This window comes from Equus przewalskii, chromosome 7, assembly GCF_037783145.1.
Source record: "Equus przewalskii isolate Varuska chromosome 7, EquPr2, whole genome shotgun sequence".
Classification (NCBI taxonomy): domain Eukaryota; kingdom Metazoa; phylum Chordata; class Mammalia; order Perissodactyla; family Equidae; genus Equus; species Equus przewalskii.
Window position 1 is genome coordinate 94,583,887 of NC_091837.1, and position 15,886 is coordinate 94,599,772.

The following is a 15,886-nucleotide window of genomic DNA, read 5'->3' on the forward strand; positions in this document are numbered from 1 at the left end:
GAACAAGCGTATACCAACAAATTAGATAACTCAGATTAAACAGACAAATTCCAGGAAAGAAACTAAGAAAACCAATTCAGGAAGAAATAGAAAACCTGAACAGACTCACAGAAGAGACTGAACTAGCAATTTTAAAACTTCCCACAAGGAAGAGCCCAGGCCCGGGTAGCCTCAACGGAGACCACCCAGCGTTTAAAGAGCTGACAGACCTGCAACCAGTAGTAACAAGTCCTCGAGATCTAATGCACAGGACAGTGCGTACAGACAACAACATTGCATCACAATCACCCAACTCGCTAAGAGACTAAAACTAATTACTCCAACCACTAAAAAGAAATGATCCTCAGGGCTGGCCTGGTGGTGCAGTGATTAAGTTCACGTGCTCCACTTCAGCAGCGCAGGGTTCACAGGTTCAGATCCCAGGCTCAGACTTACACACCACTCATCAAGCCACACTGAGGCAGTGTCCCACATACAAAATAGAGGAAGCCTGGCACAGATGATAGCTCAGGGCCAATCTTCCCCAGCAAATAAAGAAAGAAAAAGAAATGATAATTACGTGATATGACAGAGGTGCTCATTATGGCTACAATGGCCATCACATTACAATATACACAAATGTACCAAATTAACATGTTGTACATCTTAAATTTACACAATGTTGTATGTCAAATATATATCAAGTAAGTTTTTTTAATTAATAAAGAATTTATACCAATCCTTTACAAACTCTTCAATAAAACAGAGGAGGAGGGAACACATGCCATTCTCAACTTACTTTAAGGTCAGTACTATGCTGATACTAAGACCAAAGTCATCACAAGAAAAAAAGAAGACCACTATCTCTTATGAACATGGACACAAAAGTCCTCAGCATAACACTAGCCAACAGAACTCAGCAACTTCTCAAAAGTATTTCACATCGTGATCAAATAGGATTTATCCCAAGAATGCAAGGCTGGTTCAACATACAAAATCAATCAACGTAACAAACTGTGATAATAAAGGACAAAAACCACACAATCGTCTCAACAGATACAGAGAAGCATTTGACAGACGTCAACATCCTTCCACAATAAAAACCCTCAACAGGGTCTGGCCCCGCAGCTCCACTTCAGCAGCCTGGGTTCATGGGTTCCGACCCCAGGTGCAGACCTACTCCACTCACCAGCCATGACGTGGAGGAGTCTCACATACAAAATAGAGGAAAGACAGGCACAGATGTTAGCTCAGGGCCAATCTTCCTCAAGCAAAAAGAGGAAGTGATTCCTCACCAAAAAGAAAAAAACACTCAACAAAGTCAGAAGAGAAGGACACTGACTGTCTAATAAAGGGCACCATGTAAAGCCCATGCTGACATGACACTAAGGGTGAAGACGAAACACATTCTCAATGAGATCAGGAATGGGACAAGCATGTCCTCTCTCCACTTCTAGCCAAGAAAGAGAAATAAAGGCATCTGACTGGAAAGGAAGAAGTAAACTCTCTTTATTTGCAGACGACGTCATCTTGCACACAGGAAACCCTCAAGCACCCACTAAAGAGCTATCAGAACTAATGAACGAGTCAGCAAGGCTGCAGGATACAAGATCAATATGTGAAAACCAGTTTTATTTCTACAAAGTAGCAACGAACAATCCAAAATGAAATTAAGATGACAATCCCATTTACCATAGCATCAAAAAGAACAAAATACTTTGGGATAAATTCAACAAAAGAATCACAAAACTTACACAGTGATAATTTCTTTCTTCCCGCCCCTCTCTCTCTCTCTCTCTCTCACACACACACACACACACGTGCACACACACACACGTGCACACGCATGGAGAACGGGCAGCCTTCTAGGAACTACTTCATGCTTGGAAACAGCAGGCTGAGGACTGGTTAGTTTGCTGGAGAGGAGGCCACGCTGGTGAAACGACTCATGCACGGTCGCGAGGAGGCACAGGCAGAAGTGATGTCAGTGGGAACAAAGCTGCAGAGAAGGCAGCGGGACGAGCGTTCTGGGGCGCCTCGTGCAGCGTGTACGTACCCAGATACGACCGCCTGGGGGGGGCTCTGATCTCTTCATCCTTATTATCTGCAGCTACATTTGAGAGAGAAACAGAGAGGAAGGAGAGAAAAGACAAAAACAGACGGGTTTTAACTCTGGTAAGCAGCTGTGTCTCCCAGCCCTTTGTGCTTTTCTTTTAAAAAACCATCGGAACACAAAGACCACAAGATTTTGTTTTCTGTGCATTAAGAAATCCACTTCTGAACTATTTTTCTCCAAACCCAACTCTCTTCTAAAATAAGTGCTTGAGGCAGGGGGAGGAAATGTGGGGCCAAAAATGAAAAGTTACCCTGTTTCATTCAAATTCTAAGATCCGAGGTGGCACAAAGCCCACCACGCATCTGCTACGCTGAGAGAAAGTCAGACACGCTACTTCTTCCCCAGAAACTCATCTGCACACAAGCTTGGCTGCCGTGGAGCTGTTCCAGGGTCAGAACTCCCCAGAAGGCTGCCTGATCGAGCTGCTTTCCGAGTGCACTGGACAAAGTGCCCGCTGTAAAAGGGGAGCGGGTTCAACTCGGGAGCTGGACCAGCACGTGGCCCAGTGGCAACGCCGCATGACACCGAGTCAGGGAGCATGCTGGGCAGCGGCCCCCTCCCGTGGCCAGCCAGGAGCACAGACTCAGCAGGTGACAACTCAATTCTGAGGCACCTTGCTCCTGCCGCCAGCAGCCCACCCCCACTGAGACCCCCCAACTCTGTCCACCCGGGACAGCAGTCGAGGCCCTGAAGGACACAGCCAGAGTACCTCAGGTGGGGCCCAGGATGGAAGGTGGCTAAACAGAACAGTGAGGCTGGAGTGAGTCACTGGGACCAGAAAGCAGAGGTGGGGTCAAAGGTTGTGGGTCGTACGCCCCAGGCAATGCAGACTCTACCTAAAAATGGAAATGATGCAGGTAAACAGCTAAAAGCAAATACCAGACCTTGTTGCCTGGACCTGGGGACAACAGATGCTCACAGATGCTCAGAAAGGAGTCCCAAGGGTTTTACAAACCAATAACATGGCACCACGCAACCTCCTCTCCTCACCCCAGCCTCCTCCCTAGCACCACCCACCTCCTGGATCTTCTGGGTTCTGATGACCCAGAGTTGGCCAGGTTTTCTCAGCTTTTTGCTCCTATTTCTTAGATTTAGACTAATTTCACCATTCACTGGCACCTCCTCTAAAGATCAAGGTCCCAAAACAGGGAGGGAGGGAAGGAGGGAGGGGGAAGTGGGACGGGGAGGAGCAAGGATTCGGGAGACAGGGCTCAGTTTAGCTGCTTGTGCAGATCAGATGCTGTTTCCCTTCTCATCTCCAGGCTTGATGATGCACAGCTGACGGACAGAGCTTTGCAGGGGCAGAGCAGGCCAGGATAGAGGCACAGGAGGGTGAGCGTGAGTGGTTGCAGGGTTACTGGGACATAAGCGATGGTGCAGCAGCAAGCAGCAGGTGGGGAGGGGAGCACGTCAGGGTGGGAAGAGTGACAGAGCACATCAGACTCTTGCCCATGCACAACGTCGAGCTGCCTAAGGCTTCCCGGCTGGAAAGCAACATGATCAGATCTAGTTTAGAAAACATCCTTGTGTAGGACGGACTGGAGAAGAGTGAGTCCTGAAGCTAAGAGACATGAGAAATATTTTCAACAATCACATTCCATAAATCTGTACTCAACACAAACTGCAGCCAGGCACAGAGGATCAAAAATGGCCCCTGCAACGTTTCCAGTCCCACACGGTCCGCAGACTCTCACCACGTGATCAGGAGGTGGTTCTACGTTCTCCCCTTGATTGCGAGCGGGCCTATGACCACTCCAGTCCACAGAGGCAACCCTGTGTGATGTCCAAGACTGGATCTTTAAAAAGATACAGCTTCCACGGTTCTCTCCAGCTGCCACGTTGTGAGGAAGCACAGGCCACATGGGGAGGCCACGTGTGGAGGGTCCAGCCGAGAGCCAGACACTTGAGCGAGGGCTGAGCGAGGACTGAGAGTGAGAGAGACAGACCAAGCAGCTGGCTGACAGGGCTGTCCCTACCAAGCTCTGCTGAACTGCAGATTCGTGAGCAAAAATGTCCTTTCGAGTCACCAAGTTTGGGACTAACTTGTTGAGCAGCCAGAGACTGGAATGAAAGACGATGAGGCAGAAGTCCCAGCGTGAGCTGAGACAGCCGAGCATTGGTTGTTCTGGACGGCCAGAGGCCAGGACGGGGCCAGCAGGGCGGAAGGCTGCTTGGATGACATGAGGCCAGACCATCAGCTGCTTCCCAGGGGCTTTAGGCCCTTGTCACAATGTGAAACCCACTGCGGTGGGCACAGGAAGAACGTGTGCGCTAGAGAGACTGCGGGGTGGAAGAGCGCACATGGGTGGGCAGGGGTCGATGGCGGCAGGCAGGCAGGATGCAGGGTGATGGGGACCAGGAGGAGGTAAGATTGCAGTGATCCAGGCAAAACTCAGAAGAGTCCAGACGATACGGGTAGCCAAGCCTGCATCAGTGTAGGGGCAGTGGGCAGGACAATACAGGATTCCTGTGACCTGATGTCTAAGGACTGATAATCCCCCGAAAAACACAGAATGGTTTGTGGATCAACATTTTACCTTTGTGGGGAGGTCCCCAGCCTTCATTCTCAGAATAGTATGTGACCCTCCTCAATTTTTTTTTTTTTTTGGTGAGGAAGATTGTTGCTGAACTAACACCTGTGGCAATCTTCCCCTGTTTTGTATGTGGGACACTGCCACAGCATGGCTTGATGAGCAGTGTGCAGGTCTGCACCCAGGATCCAAACTCCCAATCCCTGGGCCACCAAAGCACAGCATGTGAACTTGACCACTATGCCACTAAGCCAGCTCCCCCCAACATTTTTTTTACAGCTTTACTGAGATATAATTACATGCCATAAAAAATTCACTCTTTTAAAGTATACAATTCAATAACTTTCAGTATATTCACAGAGTTGTGCAACCACCATCACTATCTAATTTTAGAACAATTTCATCACCCTATAAAGAAACTCTGTACCCACTGGCAGTCACTCCCCATCCTCCACCCAACTCCCCAGCCAATTCTGTTCTGGAACTCTGTGTGTTGAGATTTGAGGCAAATGTCAAATGAATTCAACCACCTGACTTTGAGCCACAGACAATTTTGCTTCTCAAATAAGATGGAACAGTGAACCGAGCTATGTATCTGCTGGTGGCACACCCACAGAGGCACCATTCCTAACGACTATGAAATGGTCATCTGACGGTCAGACCCGTGATCCTCAAGACCCCCTGACAAGAGACCTTCTCGGGAGCCTGGCTCTCAGCCTCGGCCTCGTTATGGAACTGCTGTGAGCAACAGGGAAGGCAGGTGTGCGATGACTCTGCAAGGTCCCATTGTTCTGAGATCCCAGAGCAGCGAGTGGAAGATCAGAGCCGCAATCCAGGGCTCGTAGGGGTCAGCCTGGAAGAACCAGCGTGCACGCCTGCAGCCGCGCATCTACTGGACGACCTCCGAGCTGCGTCCCCTGAAGAAGCTAAAAGACGATCTCGATCCAGCCAGTGCCCAGCGCCCAGACTGTGATCTCCAGACGCCACATCCAGACGGCTGCCGGAGCAATGGCTGACTCCAGGTCTGGGGCAGGAGCCATAGGGCTCCGTGGAGCAGGCCGACTGAAGAGGCTCCCACTGACCAGAGAGGGCCACAAGAACAGCAGCCATCAAGAGCAAGGCGTCAAATATGTTTAAATCCATCACTCATAGCAACGTGAACACAAACGTGGTCACCACCACAAGACACCAGGGAACAATCTGAAGACCGGAGAACAAAGAGAAAGAGGCAGGCGTCGACCTACCCTCCCTTTACAAATCGTATGCTGGATGACTAAGTCACATCTGCAAGGAGCTCGCTCTTCAGAGAAGCACCCCAGCTGACAGGCGAGCAAAGTCTGACACCAACACCCGCAGCCCCCGTGACGCACAGCCACGCACTCAGCGCCCAGCACCACTGACACCCAAGAAGCCACCAGTCAAACACGCGCCTCCGGGAGAACACGATGGTCCTGCCAAAGCAAGAGGACCACTCCTGCTCTGGCCAGGCCTGTGGTCTGGTTTTCTTTGAAAAAACGTTCTTTCACAGGCAAACCAGAGACAGAGGCGGGGTCGCCTACCACGGGGCATCAGCAGCAGCCAGGCAGGGTCCCCACAGGGATCTGCAAAACGCAGCCTGCAGGGAGCCTCAGGAGTCTGTCAAAATGCAGATCTGGTTCCACAGTCCGGATGAGGTCGAGATTCTGCATTTCTAACAGGCTCCAGGACACTGCTGCCGGCCCACCATCCACCGACCACACGAGCAGAGCAAACGAGACCTCGTTTCAACAACAGATGCGTTTCAAGGAGGAAAGGGAGTTGGGGGAAGCTGCAGATTAAAGGACAAATCAAGAGCAACAACAAAAAGCTGGGAAACAACCACAGTGTGCAGCCCGACTCGAGGAAACAAGCCAGTTGACAGATCCAGAAATGGATGATGGGTGAGACAGCTGGAAATTCACACACAAATTCATATTTGATAAGGGATTATTAATTTTTATGGGTGACAATAGTATTGGGGTTATTTTTTTTTAAGTCCTTATCTTGTGGAGATGCATTATAAACTATCTACAAATAGGATGTGTCTGGGGGAGCCGGCCCCATGGCCGAGGGGTTAAGTTCTCGCGCTCGGCTTTGGTGGCCCAGGGTTTTGCCAGTTTGGATCCTGGGCGGGGACAGGGCACCACTCGTCAGGCCATGCTGAGGCGGCGTCCCACATGCCACAACTAGAAGGACTCACAACTAAAATATACAGCTATGTACTGGGGGGATTTGGGGAGAAAAAAAAAACCAATATGTCTGGGATTTGCTTCAAAACCACAGGAAGAGGATGTAAACAGGGTCCAGGCTGGCGGTGGACGCGGTCATACACTGCTCTCCCTGCTCTTGTGTATGTTTGAAATTCTCCACAAAAGGTTAAAGGTAAAAAGGAAAAGCACAGCACACACAAGACAGACCAGGCTCACTCCGAATGCACAGCTACACGGTGGGCACACATTAGCTGCTTCAGCCAGCTTGTCCCTGGAACACACAGCCGCGGTGGGGAGAGGCATCGTCGATCCTGGGGATGCGACCCCACCTGGGCCCAGGCCACCCTGGGAGGCTGGGTCCCCAGGACACCTCGAGGAGGGGTGGACCCCACACCCAGCCCTACCCGCTAGAGCAGGGGCAGGGAGAAAACTGCCAGTGGAACAGACGTAAAAAGCTTGATCCTAATTTTGAAAAGGATCCCCATTTTGTGACAGTCTGACTGTAAAAGAAACAAAGAAAAACTGGGAAAGTGTGCCCAAAGGTTCAAAGTGGTCACCTCCGGGTGGTGGGACGGAAAGCATTTTATTTTCCTTGTCTTCCTCTGTCTTCCCAAATGTCTACAAGGAGCACGAATTGTTGTTTGTAACAAATTACATATTTAATTTTTTAAGTAACCTATTTTTTCTCCTTAATACTATTCATGTTTCTTTAATCTTAACTTTCAAGTTGAATTTAATTCAAAATTAAAAACCGCCAAAAAAGTTAGTTGGAAAACATTTAAGCTTTTCTTTTTCAGGCTGTCCATCCTACAGGCACACACAAACACGGCTATTCAGAGGTTTCTTCGTTCCTCACTTCAGTGTGAGGCTGAGCCTGCGGGCCCTGTGACTCCACTCCAGAGTCTTTCGGCCTGAGCGGCTGCGTTTTTCATGCCCCCACACTTCTGGCAGGTGAGCGGAAACAAACCCACCTGCTGCACTAAAAGCCTCCCGTAGGCGTACGCTGGACCTGCGCGTCCCACACGCAGCAGACACGGAAACACGTGAATCTGACCTGGATTCAAGCATCTAAAGTGCTGACAACAAGACTCTCAAGAACCTCACGCACGTTCAGGGTGCCCCACAAGCGGAGTTTAAAAGTGGACTCTGTCTGGGGCCCAGCAGGCAGCCCAGGTCATGAGGCTTGGCCCGCATCCTCCCCGAGAGCCGACTGAGAGGGGTATGCGGCCGGGCGGCTCCACCTGCAGGCCCAGCACCACCCGGGAGCAGCCAAGGCCGCTCAGCCTCTGCTCACATGGATGCCTGCAAACTCCAGCCCTGACGGCACAGCCCGCAGAGCTTCCACAACCTCAGGGAAGAGGCCGTGTTCACTGCCCAAACGAGTTCCCACAGCATGGGCTCATCATCTCCCAGCCTGGGAGGCCAGGAGCCTCACACAGTGTCACAGGCTAAACTCAGGACACGGTCCTTCTGGAGGGTCCAGGCAAGAACTCGGTTCCCGCTCTTTCAACGTGTTGGCAGAATGCAGGTCCTCGTGGCTGGAGAACCGTGGTCCCGTGTCCTTACCGCTGCAAGATGAGGCCATCCCAGCTCCAGGGGCCCGAGCCCACGAGCCTCTGGCTCATGGCCCTGCACCTCCTTCAGAGCCAGCACGTCCACCTCTGACCGCTTCTCCTCCTCCTCCACTCGAAGGGCCCGTGATGCCCTCAGGCCACCCAGGCTCCCCACTCTCGGCCCAGCTGGAAGCACCCCTGCACAGCCCTGTGCCAGGCGAGACGACATCAAAGTTCCCGGGCGTGGACCTGTGTGGGGCCGTTATCTGCTCACCAGAGAGGGTTGCCTGTTAAAGTTCACAGTCCAGCCCCATCCCTGGAAACCAGGATTCGCCGTTTTAACTCACCCCCAGTTAACCCAAAGAGAAATGCTCCTTTCGGGAGAATTTACACAGAATTCTAGAAGTCGAGAGAGAACAGGAGACCTCCAGCACCCCGCTCCCTTTCTTATCAAGAGCTTTCCCGGCGAGAGGCCTCAAGAGGAGGCACAGCTCCCAGCTCCACAGTCCCCCAGAGCCCCCGACCTCAGCGTGTGGCAGACCGCAGCAGGGAGCACGTAGACGCGCTGCTGAAGGTGTTCTGTATTCATGAGGTCACGTAAAAGGCAAACTCTCAGTATGCTCCGTGGGCTGGAGGCTCACACGCCGGCTGAATCTGCATCCTACATCACCAGAGCCCACACTGCTTCAAACCAGGTCACGAAACCCGGTCTCAGGTTCCAGAGCCCGAGTACAGGAGACTGAGCAACCCGGGGCACCGAGCATCCCCTCCTGGCCTTTCCTCCCTCCCGGGTGAGGACGAGGGCGCTGATAACCCTCCACTGCCCCTTCTGCGGTCGGCTACAAGACCCTGTGAGGGTCAGAGGGGCACAGGTCACAGAGCGAAGGGCAGAAGGCTTGTTTTCTAAGAGAAAGTGAAGAGCCAGGCTCCTCACCTCCAATGGCAGCAGGCGAGAAAAGCCTGCTTTCCAGGCAGGACCAGAAGTGAGTCCCAGGCCCCAGCAGGGAGGGCCGAGAACAGAGCCGGGAGGAGGGAATACGGGGGAGAAAGCACAGAAACACATGGCTCATCTCTGCGGCGTGACGGGCACTATCTGGCCCAGGCTGCTCCCCAGGGCTGGAGGCCGACCTACTGGCTACAAGACTGAAGTCAGCACACGTGACCTCACTGCAAAGACAGATGCCACGCGAGGTGCCGGGACCACTCGAGGGGGGAGAAGAGTATCAGGAAAACGCACAGGGCAGGACCGCATGGCCGCAGGAATCCCGAAACTAGACAGCCCCTGGAGAAACGCCGCTCTGGGCCACCGCTGAGACTGGACACACAGTCGGCGGGAAGTGAGAGAGCTGCCCAGATCTGTCACTGGAGGGAAACCAGCAGACAGACATCCGCTCCTGCACGCTAGAGGCCCGCCAGGCGCATGTTCACACAGAGCCCAGCTCGGAAGGAGCTTTTTCAGAGGAAAAGGCAAAACCAGGAAGAAGTCTTTTCTATTTTCTGAGCCACCAAAAATCCATGGGGTGTGCATGTGGCCCCACACGCCCCCTGAGTGACGATCCGCCCGGACCCACAGAGGCAGCCCTCTGGCTGTGGGCTTACAAGGGACGTGAGAACAACCCCAGGCAGCTCAGGTGCAGCTGGACATAAACAAAGGGTGTGTTTTATGGACGAGCCAGGCATGAAGTCGAGAGGAAACTCACTCACAGGCGCTGTCCTCCTCTGACCGGATCCAGCCGGGAGAGAGACCACCAGAAATGCCCCAACTGTCCCAGTTCAGATCCATGTGTCAGGATGGTTACAGCAAAGATTGAAACGTTAAGATCAGTTAATGACTTGCTCAAATTCCAGTGACGAAACTGTCATCTTGAATTGTTTCACATCATAAACTGTCTGATTAGAGTCACTTAAGATAGTGAAAACACTCACACCAGTTACAGCAACAGCGCTGGCGGGTGAAAGAGAAGTGGCTCAGACAACGACGCACGAGAGCGACTTCTGTTTCGCCCGCGAGAGCAGGCGAGTTTTGCTTGCTGATTTGGGGGCTTCGTTCCCAAAGCGGCTGATCACCAACCTGCAAAGAACCGGCGCTTCACACCAAGCTCGCTGGCCACGCGGACCTCGGTGCACAGCTTCAGCATCAGCAGCATGGTCAGGATCATGACCACACTCTGCCAGAGGAGGGGCGACTCGAAACGCCTTCCGAACCTGCAGGTCAAGAAACCACGTGTCAGAGGAGCCGGAGCAGGGGGCGCCCGCCATCCCCCACAGCCGCACCCCAGCGGCCCGGGAGGCCTCTCACACGTGGCGGCCCCAGCACTGGATGCCCAGACCTCCAGACTCCATGGTAGGAGGGAGCTGGGGGGGAACGACAGGGCCCCACAACACCCCTCAGCAGGGGAGACCCCATGGAGTCACACGTGGGGCTTCCCCAAATGCCGCACACCCCTCCCCAGGGACCACGGGGGCGTGAGTGTGTCCCCTGGTTCCCTCCAGAGCATGGCCAGTGTCCCCCTTCCACAGAGGCCTCAGCCGCCACCAGCAAGAAGCCCACAGTTTCTGGACCACCTGCTTCCCCAGTAAGACTCATCCAGGGTCCAGAGACCAAAGGGAGCTCTGCATGAAGGAGCAGCTGCCCTGCCTCCTGCCTCAGAGGCCTCTGCCCAGAGCACCCCAGGGCGTGAGCAGAGCAGTGGGGCCAGGATGCCAAACTCCACCCAGATCCCACTAGAGAGGAGCAGAAGCGGCCAAGGGCACAGCCCCCATGCCAACCTAAGGCCCTGATGCCCAACCCAGGCCTCCCTGACCCAGACCTTGCTGACCCCTGACCCAGGCCTCACTGACCCCTGACCCAGGCCTCTCTGACCCCCGACCCAGTCCTCACTGACTCCTGACCCAGGCCTCATACCCACTCTCTTCTCCAAGTCCCCCACCCCATCTGGCTCACCTAGCCACAAGCCCCCAGGCCTTCCTGCTGACTCTTTTCCAGTGTGTTGACTGTCTCACCAACTTGGCCACAAGCTCCTGGAGGCCAGAAACACAGTCCAATGACAGGCAGCAGCTGGGCCCATCGGAAGACCCCGAACCCCAGGGGCTGAGAACAGCACACCCTTCACACACTCGCTGGGGTCTCAACCGTGGCCGCCAGCATCACTGGAGCTATGACACCCATGCAGGCCCAGAGTGAGCCTGCAGAACCACAGTCTCCGAGGTGAGGCCTGGGCGTGGCACCTCCGAAGCCCTGGCCCCAGATCTAGCCTGCTGTTCTGGAGCAGGACTCCTGCTGGGACCTGCCTGCAGGGCGGCCTGAGGGGGTTTCCAAAACTTGGCTGGCAGTAATGATGAAAAAGTCAGGAAGTCCTGGGTCAGTTTGATTTCCCAGCTTCTCCTGAAACACAGAGACCCAGAGACAATGGCAGCCTCCCCACTGGCCTCTCCCCCAGGGCCTGAGACCACACCTGCCCCCTCCGAGGACAGAGGGTCACTGAGCTGGCGACTGAAGCCTGAACCACATACTTGGCAGGTGCCCCAAGGAGACCCCGTCCCAGTGCCCGCCAACCCAGCTGCTGTGAGAAGGAACTACACTAAATCACTTGAGAAACCAAAATAAAAACAGCATTTCACAAAACTCGGGCCGAGGCTTGTTGTGAAGGACAAGATTCGATGCAGCCTGGCCTCCGGCCCAAAGAGCGAGTCTTTGAAAGGTGTGCCTACACGCTAAGAAAACCTCACCCATACAGTAAGGAAAAAATGGCATCCGCGATGTAGAGAAACAAGCCCCCGCATTCACTCCAGGGCCAGAGGCCAACCTCCCCAAGCCCCTGTCTGTGCACGCAGGGCACCACCAGAGTGGCTCCGATCAACCTGAGCACCACTAAGGAGAGCTGGGCACATCCGCTGGACAGCAGCAACCGCCCTCTGCTGGGATGTGCCCTGGCCATGAGAACCACCCAGGTAGGCTGCCCAGCAGGTGAGAAGGTGCTGCACAGAGGCAGCTGCGTCCAGGTGAGGCTCCCACAGCAGGTCAGGCCACCTGGAAAAGCCAGATATTCCCTGGGGGGGCAGGGAGCTAAGATGGAATCTTTAGAGGGCGGCCACACAGTTCCAGGACTGAGGTCACAGAGGCCAAGGCCCACCCCATGTCCTCCGAGCAAAGGACAGAGCAGGCCTGAGTCTCAGACACTCAGGGAGCTGGCAGGAAGGCAGAGAAGAGAGCGGCCCATGAGACCTGGGCCCAAGGAGGGTGGAGGGACCAGGGCAGAGACAGCAGACAGTTCCGTGACCACTGCACTCCTTCTGCATCCCCAGGAAGCGTCACCTGGGCTCACCTGGGATGCAGATGCTTCATCCGAGCCCCTCCAGTGATGCCTCAGGAAGCACATGGCAGAGGAGCCCAAATGCTGAGTGGTCAGAACAACAAAGGGCTGGCGAGCCAGGCCCGGGGAAGAGAAGGTGCTGCGGGGAAGGGGCGGCAGGCCCCGGGGCTTCCAGGCCAGAGGCACTGGCCGGCCCCGCTACCACACTGCCCCCCGAGTCCCTGCTCCCGTGACCCACCGCCTGCGAGCCTCATCTCTTCTGTAAAGTGTGGCTATAACCCCTAAGGCTGTTTGAGGACATTTCTAGTCATTTCTAGGAACTGGTCCCACTGTCTACCCTGTGGGCCCTGGGGATCGACTGATCCATATGCGAAGATCAGAGGAGGGGGGAGGGAAGGTTCTGGGTCAGGCTGAGGAGACCAGAGATGCTTCTCGCCAGCAGGCTGGCGTCTCAGTGAAGTGCGTTACAGTAGGGAGTCTTGACCCCAAGCTCATGTCCGGTTATAAGGCTGAAGACGTGCAGTTTGGGCCATCACGTGAGGAAGGCCACTACCATTTTTTAAATGTTCAACGGAAACAAGTGACTGGAAAAACTGGGGGAAAAGAATCAAGGTTGGAGCTTCCCCTTATACCACAGACAAAAAGTCAAATCTAGATGAACTTGATATTTACAGTAAGAAATAAGACATTAAAGTGAGAGAGAATGGAGTGAATATTAACTGATTTTAGAGTGAAAGGCTGAGCAAGACACAAAATGTCAAAAAGCACAGCTTTTCACAAAAGATACAAAGGGATAAAATAACAACAAAGTTCAACATCATTAGCAATTTTTAAAGGCTAATTAAAATAGAAAGATACTATTTTTTACTTATTGAATTGGTTACACTTTTTCTTCCTTTAATGCTAAAAGTCTGCACTGGCAGTGGTGTCATGAGAGCACCTTTTCCTCTTCTGCCCTGAGAATATGGGCTGGCACAGCCTCTTCTAAGGGAAAACGATGGGACAGCCACCAGCAAGTGTGGGGCCTGCTGCTCAGAGAAGCCAGTCTGCAGGTTCTCTCTTGGTTGCAGGATACATGTGTCTTGCCCCCAGGGAGATACACACTGCAAAGGATGTGCAATCTTCGACCAAGTCTAAGCAAAAGATTCTACAAGGAACACCTTCTCCTGGTCTTGAAAGTAACAGAGAAAAGCTCAGGGGAAGAGAAGTTATTATCTTCTCTGTGCTGCACTGACTGCTATCATCCTTAGTAGCAGACTGTTACTAGGTCTCTGATACAGCATTACCACATCACTGCTACAATGTTGGTATATCTCAGATACAGTGTTACTCCATCTCTGACACAGTGTTACCACATTCCTGATAGTGACTACATCTCTGATACTGTATTTCTATCCCACAAGGATGGCACTTGAGCACCATCTCCATGAAAGCATGATGCTCTGGGTCAGAAGGCCCTACAGCACCGTTCACACACCCTGGCCCCCTCCATTCCCTTCTCTACAAAATCACAAGCCTGCAAATATTAGCTACAAGGCATCACTTAGCTCTCCTCCTGGCTTCTGACAACACAAAGGCCAAATGCTGTACATCAGCATTTTATGGAGTATGATCTGCTGAATGCTAGTTTTGCAAAAGGATGATAGTGATTGTAAGAAATAAGGTCATTAGAATTCCCTTGGTTTCAGAAACCCTGAGTTTACAAGTTTGGCTGGCCCCTCCTGCGGGACCACAGAGCTGCTCACATGCCTCGCACCACAAATCTCCAAGGGGGATTCCCAGACAGACCGGGGCTCTGAGGACTGTGTCTGGTCAGCTTTGGGAGAAACACTCTTCAGTTCTTCTGATGCCACCACTATTCTAGTATAGACCCAGCTCCCCGCTCTCCTGGAGCCTGCCACAGCCGCTGACCCACGCTCTCCTCCCCCTCCCCCCCCCCACCACCCATAACCCATATATGTGTGTATGATACATTCCATACACTGCTTCTGCTGAAACGCAGATCCTGCAGTGTCTGGCCCAGTGTCTGGCATATGGGAAACCCAAAAGCCTATTAAATCAAATGGGCTGCTAACCCATGAAGCCTGGAGGGGGACCAAGGAGTGGGGACTTAAGAGGCTCCAGGGAGGGGAATAAAAGGGAGCATCTGCACCACCCTCAGAAAGTGAGACCCTGGGACTAGGAGGCAGAGAGGTGCGAATCAGTCACACGTCAGGCAGGCCCAGCCTGCCTGCTGGCCTCACCAGGTGAACTGCAAGGGCTGCCACATGTGAAATGCAGGAAAGGGCACCCCCAGGCCAGGGAGGCCCTCAAGCAGCCTTCCCTTCATCCCACACATTTGCAGTTTCCAGGATGCTGGGTGAAGGCAGTCCTGTGTTCTGCACAAGGCAGTGCAGAAGCCCTGAAGTGGCCCAGGACGGCTCAGGAGGCTGACTCTACAGAAAGGCCAATGGCTATGCAGAACCAGGCTCACCAGTGGACCGAGCTCAGCATCCCAGAAAAGGTCGCCCCATGCTGCATCAGGAAAGAGCTTGAGACTCTCTCCGGGGCTCAGGCCCCGCAGGAAGGAGAGAGCCTCTGATCCAATGCCGGTCACACCCAAAGGCACTGACGGGACGGCACTCAAGAAAGTGGGGTAATTTCTGACTTCTCCAAACCAGACACTCAGAGGCAGATTAGACATTCTATGTTCTTTTTGCAATTTTGAATGGTGAGCATACTGGGGGGGAAATCTCTAAGTGGAACTTTTTCACCCATAAGGTGACCCAACCCCAGGCAGCTCTCCTCCAGTTTGGAGAAAACATTTTCCACGGCCTGGAGGAAATGCTGCTTCCCAACCTCACAGGGTGAGCCTGGGCCGGCCTGGGAGCACCCTGAGCACCTTCCCCCCGCCCACCACACACCCAGTGTGCTCAGGGTTAACTACAGGTCAGACACAATTCTAGTTTGGGACCTACTTCTGTTCAACCTTAAACTTAATTAAGGCGTTTTTAGAAAAGGGAAGCCACCCATCACACTGCTGCAAATGATCTCTGCCCTTAGCCAAAGGGAAGGGAGGAGTCTTCAAAGTGCAGTTTTTCAACATGTGCTAAACAAAAATAGCACCCGCTGACCCCTCCCTCGGAAGTAGCCTGGCCCAGACACACTCTCCAGAGGGGCAGCTGAC

General features: G+C 53.2%; 1 protein-coding gene and 1 long non-coding RNA gene across 11 annotated transcripts in view; one reads left to right on the forward strand and one right to left on the reverse strand.

Annotated features, from left to right (window-relative positions):
• Positions 1 to 15,886, reverse strand: part of SLC66A2 (solute carrier family 66 member 2) — a 96,344-nt gene that overhangs the window by 79,139 nt on the left and 1,319 nt on the right. For 6 of the 10 annotated variants that reach the window (XR_011542142.1, XR_011542141.1, XR_011542139.1 and 3 more), the window contains exons 2-3: positions 10,479 to 10,612; positions 2,036 to 2,089 (exon numbers count right to left, since the gene is read on the reverse strand). Coding sequence is in view for 5 of the 10 variants with exons in the window: in XM_070627943.1 (XP_070484044.1) it covers positions 2,036 to 2,089; positions 10,479 to 10,612 (188 nt within the window). In the remaining 5 variants the exon portion in view is untranslated. The remainder of the gene's footprint in view (positions 1 to 2,035; positions 2,090 to 10,478; positions 10,613 to 15,886) is intronic. The other 4 variants (XR_011542143.1, XM_070627944.1, XM_070627945.1 and 1 more) reach the window with 1 other exon arrangement.
• On the forward strand, positions 2,856 to 10,613 carry LOC139084616 (uncharacterized). Its single transcript, XR_011542149.1, has 2 exons — positions 2,856 to 6,545; positions 7,652 to 10,613. It is a non-coding gene; the product is annotated as an uncharacterized lncRNA (long non-coding RNA).